At 43.4% G+C, this 11,072-nt stretch overlaps 1 protein-coding gene across 1 annotated transcript; it reads left to right on the top strand.

The window, feature by feature from the left end:
- Positions 1 to 670: 670 nt before the first annotated feature.
- On the top strand, positions 671 to 1,771 carry LOC110490701 (complement C1q tumor necrosis factor-related protein 3). Its single transcript, XM_036945207.2, has one exon. The coding sequence runs from the start codon at positions 928 to 930 to the stop codon at positions 1,474 to 1,476; it is 549 nt and encodes a 182-aa protein (XP_036801102.2). The 5' UTR covers positions 671 to 927; the 3' UTR covers positions 1,477 to 1,771.
- Positions 1,772 to 11,072: the final 9,301 nt, after the last annotated feature.

Below are 11,072 nucleotides of genomic sequence, written 5' to 3'. Positions count from 1 at the left end.
GTAGCAATTAGGACCTTACTGTAATAGATTTCTGTTAAAACTGAAGAAAAAAAATGGATTGTTAGCAAAAAAAATATTTCTCAAGAAAGAATTTTACTAGAAGGGAGTGGTCTGAGAAGGGAGTGGAAAACTGGAAACCAGCTGTTATTGGCAAAGAGGTTTGGAATTATTTACAGTTGAATAGCTGCTGATCAAGTTCACAAAACCGAAAACGATGCCAAACAACATTTCTGAAGAAACAGAAGAGAAAACAGTTAGTCACTGCATTGAAGCATTCCTCTGTGTATAGTCCACACCCACACACAAACACACACACACCCACACCCACACACACACACACACACACACACACACACACACACACACACACACACACACACACACACACACACACACACACACCCACACCCATACCCACACACCCACACCCACACCCACACCCACCCACACACACACACACACACAAAACGTTATACTGAATGTCAGAACATGTATTTCCTGGCTCTAAGGATCACATGATTTAAAGGAAGAACATGGGCCTCATCAAAACACCCACCAACTGTCTGTTTCACCATAAATGCTGAATATTTTCACAAGACAGGACACAATGCAACACACACAGACCATTTCACCTATTAGGCAGAAAAACGGTCACCAGAAGTTCATCCTGTTTCCAAGAAACTCATGTTTTATTACAGAGAATTTACATAATTGTGACACTGAAGTGATGAATGCATACTTAATTAAGTCAATGCATATAACCTTGAGATGGAAGAAGTTTCCCTTTGTACTTGCCTTTGCATTTTGATGTGACTGCTTGCACCCCAGAGCACTCTGCATAAAGCTGTTACCTCGACCACAACCACAGACTCAACTCTTCTCCTTTACAGAGTCAACTTGTTCCTGAAGATCTCTATCTAAACAGTCATGGAAGCCACCCTGACAGCCAGTGAGTGCCAGGTAGGGGAACAGAATGACCTACTGCTTTCACTGAGAGCCACAGTGGAGAAACAGAGTTCTGCACTCCAAGAGCTGAGAGCCACCGTGGAGGAATTGAAGAGAGAGAACAGGGAGAGACCGAAGGTAGCCTTCTCAGCTTCACTGTCTGAAACCAAAGGACCATTCAATACTGACATCACCCTGGTCTACAAGCATGTCTTCACCAACATTGGCAATGCTTACAGTCCGGTGACTGGCATCTTTAAGGCGCCGGTGAGTGGAATCTACTACTTCAGATTCACTGCCTTTGGATTCACCTCCAAACATAGAAGAGTGTCCCTGTACAAAGGAGGACAACTTATGGTGACTGTGACTGACCATAGCACACCACATGATGGAGAAGACAGTGGATCCAATGGTGTCACCCTGCAGCTGGTAGAAGGTGAAGAGGTGTACACCCGTCTTAAAGCAGAACATCAAGTCTATGATGACGGGGCTCACCACACCACCTTCACTGGATTCCTGATCTGCTCGTAGGAAGCAGAGTAACAGTTGTTAGCAAAAACTAGCATTGGGTTAAATTTCAGCTTTTTTATTCAGTAAAATTGTTAATGGATAGATGTTAACAGTTCCAGTGATTTTACATTCTCTAAACTAAAATAGAAAAACATTGAAACTAGGTTTAGACAATGTGAAAGTAATTGACAAGGTTACAAGTTTAATTGACAAGTTTTTGATTTGCTACTGAAATACATTGACTGTGGTGTTTTATGCGATGCTCAAGACATTGAGTTGTGTGTTTGATTTAAAATAAAATAAGATACACATTGAAGTGTCTAAGTTTGTAAAAAATATTGAGAGATGTACAGTATGAATATTCTCCAACCGCCCCCTCCTTCCAAAAATGTAAGAAATGTTTTTAAATGTAAATTCGATCCGTTTCTGTGTTCATTTTTTAAATACATTTTAAAATATTTATTTACACATTTTTGCCAATCTGGGATAGGAGGCTGTCTTTGACAATTGTTTCCTGAAATTCATCATTGTATACAATCAAATCATTTCCTAGCATGATTGATAAGGTGCTATGGAAAATATGACTGCCATAACAATTAGTGTGTTTTGGACGCAGGAAATCAGTGAATGAATTGTTTGGTTTTCCATTTCATTTGGTGCCAGCACCCTGTATGTTATTTAAAGACAATCTGGACATGCTCTAGTAGGAGTCTACACGATGTCAGGCACACAATACCATTCTGGACAACATATATTAATCAGTATTGGACCGTCATTCTGCACAACATATATTAATTAATATCGGACCGTCATTCTGCACAACATATATTAATCAATATCGGACCGTCATTCTGGACAACATATATTAATCAATATCGGACCGTCATTCTGGACAACATATATTAATCAATATCGGACCGTCATTCTGGACAACATATATTAATCAATATCGGACCGTCATTCTGGACAACATATATTAATCAATATCGGACCGTCATTCTGGACATATATTAATCAGTATCGGACCGTCATTCTGGACAACATATATTAATCAATATCGGACCGTCATTCTGGACAACATATATTAATCAATATCGGACCGTCATTCTGGACAACAGGAATTGAAAACATCAACATCCCTCTTTCTGAAACTTTTTTGGTCATGCATACTGAAAATACATGCATATTTAGGTTCTCCAAAATATGCTGTCGCGGCTCACAGACAGATGGTTTGCATCACTGATACAGTATGAGTGTGAATGGACAAGAGGAGTGCTGTATGTGGAATGACAGCAGCCTTGCACTGAGCACTGTTTGACCCTGGTTGAGTTGTTGCCTATCTTTTACATTCTGTAATTTCCTCAATTCTCAAGTGGTTGACATCATGCATGTATCAACACACGCACCATACATGGCTTTATATGGAACACACTGAGGTGAAAGTCATTGGATGTCAGGGAGAGATGGAGGAGGGAAGTAGAGATGGATGGAGAGTTGGAGGGAGGTGGAGAAGGATGGAGAGTTGGAGGGAGGTGAAGGATGGAGAGTTGGTGGGAGGTGGAGAAGGATGGAGAGTTGGAGGGAGGTGGAGAAGGATGGAGAGTTGGAGGGAGGTGGAGAAGGATGGAGAGTTGAAGGGAGGTGAAGAAGGATGGAGAGTTGAAGGGAGGTGAAGAATGGAGAGTTGGAGGGAGGTGGAGAAGGATGGAGAGTTGAAGGGAGGTGAAGAATGGAGAGTTGGAGGGAGGTGGAGAAGGATGGAGAGTTGGAGGGAGGTGGAGAAGGATGGAGAGTTGAAGGGAGGTGAAGAATGGAGAGTTGGAGGGAGGTGGAGAAGTATGGAGAGTTGGAGGGAAGTAGAGAAGGATGGAGAGTTGGCGGGAGGTGAAGGATGGAGAGTTGGAGGGAGGTGGAGAAGGATGGAGAGTTTAAGGGAGGTGAAGAATGGAGAGTTGGAGGGAGGTGAAGGATGGAGAGTTGGAGGGAAGTAGAGAAGGATGGAGAGTTGGAGGGAGGTGAAGGATGGAGAGTTGGAGGAAAGTAGAGAAGGATGGAGAGTTGGAGGGAGGTGGAGAAGGATGGAGAGTTGGAGGGAAGTAGAGAAGGATGGAGAGTTGGAGGGAAGTAGAGAAGGATGGAGAGTTGGAGGGAAGTAGAGAAGGATGGAGAGAGAGAGAGAGAGAGACACAAACACACAGAGGGACCGAAATGCCATGTTACAAGGTCGTGAGAGCAGACCATTACCAAGTCCCCACATCTTTCCTCTAGTAGATACCAACCCAATTAGATTTCATAACAATCAATCAGAAATATAAGATGTCCTCTGGGCACAACCAGATGTGTGTGTAACATAATATCATTGCTAAACTGGAACATCTTTTAAAGAATACCTCTAAGGTGATATCATTTATTCAGAAGACGCTTCAGTTAAACAATAGCAGATGTGGAAATAGAATTGAGTACACATTGTCAGCATAGCTCACGTAAACATGCACAGCTCCCTCTCAAATGGCACCCTATTCCCTGCATAGTGCACTAGAACATATGAGGCTCTGGTCAAAAGTAGTGCACTATGTAGGGAATAGGGTGCCGTTTGGGAGGTTATGTAAGATAAGATCACAATGTTCTTTTTAGAATACCAAACCTCCTTCACCATGGTGAAATCGGAAAGAACATTTGCCCTAAGAAATGTGGGTTTTATGAAAACAGGATATCCCCTACATAAACAATAACAGAAACAACAACTGTTTCTATTCCAAACAGGTGAAGATAATTATGTCATTTAATCTGGTGCCTTTCTGGGTGAATGCTGACACCCACATGTCTGTGCCAGGCCAATAAAACTAGATCCTGTCTGCTAGTACCTGCGTCTGATCAAACCAAATTTTATTTGTCACATGCGCCGAATGCAACAGGTGTAGTAGACCTTACAGTGAAATGCTTACTTACAAGCCCTTAACCAACAATGCAGTTCAAGAAATAGAGTTAAGAAAATATTTACTAAATAAACTAAAGTAAAAAAATAGAATAAAGGAACACAATAAAACAACAACAATACAAGGTCTGATGATTTTCATCATTATTTTCAATGGGCCTAAACATGCCCTTTTCTACTGTCCTGTAGGTAATATGAAGGTAGTACTGTATTTAGAGGGTCAACAGTTATTAACCTTGGGGCTCCGGAGGGGCACAGCAGTCTAAGGCACTGCATCTCAGTGCTAGAGGCGTCACTACAGTCCCTGGTTCGAATCCAGGCTGTGTCACATGCAGCCGTGATTGGGAGACCCATAGGGCGGCGCACAATTGGCCCAGCGTCGTCCGGGTTTGGCCGGGGTAGGCCGTCATTGTAAATAAGAATTTATTCTTAACTGACTTGCCTTTTTAAATTAAAAAATTAAAAATAGCTCCAACAACAATAGGAGACAGTGACTCCTGTGTTTATTAACAGTTATGGTTGCTTCTTTCATCGGAGCATTGGCAACATTACAAGTGATTAATTTCCTGTTGTCTTCCGGCCTGTGTCATTCATTCATTCATTCCTATTTCCGGCCCACATCATCATTCCTCGTCCTGGGGTCCAGTCCCCTAAGTCATAACACTGAGTGGTCCTGGGGTCTGGTTCCCTGCAGTCATAACAGTGAGTGGTCCTGGGGTCTGGTCCCATACAGTCATAACACTGAGTGGTCCTGGTGTCTGGCCACTTGTCGTCATAGCACTGAGTGGTCCTGGTGTCTGGTCCCCTACAGTCATAGCACTGAGTGGTCCTGGGGTCTGGTTCCCTGCAGTCATAACAGTGAGTGGTCCTGGTGTCTGGTCCCGTACAGTCATAACACTGAGTGGTCCTGGGGTCTGGTCTGTCCACCTGTAGTCATAACACTGAGTGGTCCTGGGGTCTGTTCTGGCCACCTGCAGTCATAACACTGAGTGGTCCTGTTGTCTGGCCTGGCTACCTGCAGTCATAACACTGAACAGTCCCGGGGTCTGGTCACCTATAGTCAGTCATAACACTGAGTGCATCATCTAAGGGCTCTATTCAATAAATTCCATGCAGCCTTGTTAACCAGTTGGAACACTGGAATGAGAAATGTAATTTACAGTGCCATGAAAAGTATTCATCCCCCTTGGTGTTTTTCCTATTTTGTTGCATTAAAAACTGTAATTTAAATTGATTTTTTGGGGGGGATTTCATGTAATGGACATACACAAAATAGTCCAAATTGGTGAAGTGAAATGAAAAAAATTACTTGTTTCAAAAAATAATTTTAAAAAATGTTTGGAAAAGTGGTGCGTGCATAGGTATTCACCCCTTTTGCTACGAAGCCCGTAAATAAGATCTGGTGCAACCAATTACCTTCAGAAGTCACATAATTAGTCAAATAAAGTCCACCTGTGTGCAATCTAAGTGTCACATGATTTGTCACATGATCTCAGTATATATACACCTGTTCTGAAAGGCCCCAGAGTCTGCAACACAGCTAAGCAAGGGGCACCATGAAGACCACGGAGCTCTCCAAACAGGTCAGGGACAAAGTTGTGGAGAAGTACTTATCAGGGTTGGGTTATAGGAAAGTATCCGAAACTTTGAACATCCTACAGAGCACCATTAAATTCACTTTTAAAAATGTTTAAGAATATGGTACCACAACAAACCTGCCAGGAGCGGGCCACCCACCAAAACTCACAGACCAGGCAAGGAGGGCATTATAATCAGAGAGGCAACAAAGAGACCAAAGATAACCCTGAAGGAGCTGCAAAGCTCCACAGCGGAGATTGGAGTATCTGTCCATAGGACCACTTTAAGCCGCACACTCCACAGAGCTGGGATTTACACTCCACAGAGTTGCCAGAAAAAAAGCCATTGCTTAAAGAAAAAAGCAAACACGTTTGGTGTTCACCAAAAGGCATGTGGGAGACTCACCAAATGTATGGAAGAAGGTACTCTGGTCAGATGAGACTAAAATGTAGCTTTTTGGCCATCAAGGAAAATGCTATGTTTGGCGCAATCCCAACCCCTCACATCGCCCCGAGAACCTTATCCCCACAGTTAAGCATGGTGGTGGCAGCATCATGCTGTGGGGATGTTTTTAATCAGCAGGGACTTTGAAACTAGTCAGACTTGAAATAATGACAAATACAGGGAAATTCTTGAGGGGAAACCTGTTTCAGTCTTCCAGAGATTTGAGACTGGGATGGAGGTTCACCTTCCAGCAGGACGATGATCCTAAGCATACTGCTAAAGCAACACTAGAGTGGTTTAAGGGGAAACGTTTTAATGTATTGGAATGGCCTAGTCAAAGCCTAGACCTCAATCCAATTGAGAATCTGTGGTAGGACTTAAAGATTGCTCTACACCAGCGGAACCCATCCAACTTGAAGGAGCTGGAGCAGTTTTGCCTTGAAGAATGGGCAAAAATCCCAGTGGCTATATGTCCAAAGCTTATAGAGACATACTCTGAGAGACTTGTAGCTGTAATTGCTGTAAAAGGTGTCTCTACAAAGTATTGACTTTGGGGGGGTGAATAGTTATGCACGCTCAAGTTTTTGGTTTTGGTCTTATTTCTTGTTTGTTTCACATTAAAAAATACTTAGCATCTTCAAAGTGGTAGGCATTTTGTGTAAACCCCCCCATAAAATCAATTTTAATTCCAGGTTGTAAGTCAACAAAATAGGAAAAATGCCAAGGGGGGTGAATACTTTTGCAAGCCACTATACACCTCCGTTAGGTTGATAGAAATCCTCCTGATTTAGTTTAATGATTAGGCTGATCGTTATTTCTACAAAGCCTACACTTGATTTTGTAACGTGAGTGGGGTGGGTGTGGCTTCATAACAATGACGATAGCAGTTCCACCTCCGACACCACCAAAACATCCGCTATGAAGGCGTTGCCTATCATCGGTGAAAGCTTGACCTGATTGAATCTAGGCCTAAGTGTATGTGGAGGCAGAGGGCTTTGCATAGCAGAAACTCGCATCTACCCCTTCAGCCTGCCTCTCTACACTATCAGCCCAGTCTCTGTTGAGTGAAGAGGAGAGAGATGTCCACACATGTCAACTCCTTAGAATGCTCAAATAGTCTCTATTGCTGTGGGAACAGAGTACTGTCAGTGGAGGAATTATCTATTTTCTTCACTTACAGGTTAAAGGTTAATCATCAGTCACTCATCAACCCACCTACCCCCCTACCTGCATAGCATAGATAGATATATAGATTTTGATTAGTGAAGCCGAATCTCATCTCTCACAAGTCAATGCCCTGGAATGTGATACCTACCTCTATTCTCATTCACCAGTTTTTTTTCTCTCTTCATTTTTCAGGTTATATTACATGTATCTAAGATGGTGAAGGACAAACACACATACCAGTGGTCTGATGCGATGACACTGTTGGACTGGGTCCAAGAAGTTAGTAGATTCCTGTATATCAGCCCGTAGATCTGGGTCTACTATGAGATGTCAGGTAGCCTTGTTCAAGACAGAATGTGTTAACTCCACTACTGCAGAAATACTGTAGTCTAAAATGTTGTGTGTGTTTGCCTTCGCCCTATTGCACCAACTATTTGTGTCATAAGTCAAATCACTACAGCTTGAGTCCTGGAATACAACACTGTCTACAATACTACTGTGCAGATCCTTGTAAGAAAAGAAAACTAGTGAATACACCAATAAACATATACTGTATAGTACAGCAAGCTCTTTAAAAACATCATGGGCAGACCTGGCATAGCACAGAACATGCATGAGTGGTGTGGTAATGATTATGGTGCCGGGCCAGAAGGGGACTGTTGTCGTGTGTGAGCTTTACAATGAGAGCGTGATGAGAGCTTTGCAGAGACGTGAAAGCCTTATCCAGCTAGACAGATGACCAGGGTGTATGCACACACACACACACGCACACACACACACACACACACACACACACACACACACACACACACACACACACACACACACACACACACCTCCATGCCTCTCCTAGCTGTCTATATCTCCTTATTTTACTGATAGGAGTGGTTGGCCTCGTGACAGCAGTATGCAGGCATGTCAGAGTGATGGGGAGGAATGTAGGACTTGGTCAGTAAGCAGAGAGAAAAGGGTTGGTATGCAGTGGTGTAAAGTACTGACATAAAAATACTTTAAAGTTCAGTAATACTTTAGTTGTTTATTTGGGGTGCCTGTTTTTTACATTTTTAACAACTTTTACTTTTACTTCACTACGTTCCTAAAGAAAATAATGTACTTTTTACTCCATACATTTTCACAGACACCCAAAAGTACTCGTCACATTTTGAATTTTTAGCAGGACAAGAGAACATCCCTGATCATCCCTACTGCCTCTGATCTGGCGGACTCACTAAACAGAGAACATCCCTGATCATCCCTACTGCCTCTGATCTGGCGGACTCACTAAACAGAGAACCTCCCTGGTCATCCCTACTGCCTCTGATCTGGCGGACTCACTAAACAGAGAACATCCCTGGCCATCCCTACTGCCTCTGATCTGGCGGACTCACTAAACAGAGAACATCCCTGGTCATCCCTACTGCCTCTGATCTGGTGGACTCAATAAACAGAGAACATCCCTGATCATCCCTACTGCCTCTGATCTGGTGGACTCAATAAACAGAGAACATCCCTGGTCATCCCTACTGCCTCTGATCTGGCGGACTCACTAAACACACATGCTGTGTTTGTAAAGGATGTATGGGTGTTGGAGTGTGCCCCTGGCTAAAACAGGAAGATTGTGCTGTCTGGTTTGCTTAATATAAGTCATTTGAAATGATTTATGCTTTTACATTTACTTTTGATACTTAAGTATATTTAAAACCAAATACACTGCTCAAAAAAATAAAGGGAACACTAAAATAACACATCCTAGATCTGAATGAATGAAATATTCTTATTAAATACTTTTTTCTTTACATAGTTGAATGTGCTGACAACAAAATCACACAAAAATGATCAATGGAAATCAAATTTATCAACCCATGGAGGTCTGGATTTGGAGTCACACTCAAAATTAAAGTGGAAAACCACACTACAGGCTGATCCAACTGTGATGTAAAGTCAAAATGAGGCTCAGTAGTGTGTGTGGCCTCCACGTGCCTGTATGACCTCCCTACAATGCCTGGGCATGCTCCTGATGAGGTAGCGGATGGTCTCCTGAGGGATCTCCTCCCAGACCTGGACTAAAGCATGCGCCAACTCCTGGACATTCTGTGGTGCAACGACATTCTGTTGGTGGATGGAGCGAGACATGATGTTCCAGATGTGCTCAATTGGATTCAGGTCTGGGGAACGGGCGGGCCAGTCCATAGCATCAATGCCTTCCTCTTGCAGGAACTGCTGACACACTCCAGCCACATGAGGTCTAGCATTGTCTTGTATTCTGAGGAACCCATGGCCAACCGCACCAGCATATGGTCTCCCAAGGGTCTGAGGATCTCATCTCGGTACCTAATGGCAGTCAGGCTACCTCTGGCGAGCACATGGAGGTTGTGCGGCCCCCCAAAGAAATGCCACCCCACACCATGACTGACCCACCGCCAAACCGGTCAGGCTGGAGGATGTTGCAGGCAGCAGAACGTTCTCCACTGGGTCTCCAGACTCTGTCACGTCTGTCATGTGCTCAGTGTGAACCTGCTTTCATCTGTGAAGAGCACAGAGCGCCAGTGGCGAATTTGCCAATCTTGGTGTTCTCTGGCAAATGCCAAACGTCCTGCACGGTGTTGGGCTGTAAGCACAACCCTCACCTGTGGACGTCGGGCCCTCATACCACCCTCATGGAGTCTGTTTCTGTTTCAAAGGGTTGCTATGTCAGGAAGGTGATTCCTGCTCTTTACTCTTAAGAACAGAGAGAGAAGTGTTGCTATGTCAGGTAGGTGACTCCTGCTCTTCACTAATAAGAACAGCAGAATATTTGTGGAAATACTTCATACATTAATGTTAAGTGATTAAACTCCCTAAATGTAATATTTTATCAAAATTTTAAAAAATCCATCACAAAAACGTGCACATCCCTCAGCTAAGTCCCAGGTCATGATAACACATACCTCAGCTAAGTCCCAGGTCATGGTAACACATACCTCAGCTAAGTCCCAGGTCATGATAATACATACCTCAGCTAAGTCCCAGGTCATGATAACACACACCTCAGCTAAGTCCCACGTCATGATAACACATACCTCAGCTAAGTCCCAGGTCATGTAAAACATACCTCAGCTAAGTCCCAGGTCATGATAACACACACCTCAGCTAAGTCCCAGGTCATGATAATACATACCTCAGCTAAGTCCCAGGTCATGATAACACATACCTCAGCTAAGTCCCAGGTCATGATAACACACACCTCAGCTAAGTCCCAGGTCATGTAAAACATACCTCAGCTAAGTCACAGGTCATGGTAACACATACCTCAGCTAAGTCCCAGGTCATGTAAAACATACCTCAGCTAAGTCCCAGGTCATGATAATACATACCTCAGCTAAGTCCCAGGTCATGATAACACATACCTCAGCTAAGTCACAGGTCATGTAAAACATGCCTCAGCTAAGTCCCAGGTCATGATAACACATACCTCAGCTAAGTCCCAGGTCATGATAACACATACCTCAGCTAA

Source organism: Oncorhynchus mykiss, chromosome 21, assembly GCF_057628025.1.
Source record: "Oncorhynchus mykiss isolate SJ-2025 chromosome 21, ASM5762802v1, whole genome shotgun sequence".
Lineage (NCBI taxonomy): Eukaryota > Metazoa > Chordata > Actinopteri > Salmoniformes > Salmonidae > Oncorhynchus > Oncorhynchus mykiss.
The sequence above is the reverse complement of the archived record's forward strand: the minus strand, read 5'-3'. Positions and strand labels throughout refer to the sequence as shown.

What these genes read in the sequence shown, in the direction of transcription:
- LOC110490701 (XM_036945207.2), top strand. Translation starts at nt 928, where the DNA reads ATGGAAGCCACCCTGACAGCCAGTGAGTGCCAGGTAGGGGAACAGAAT.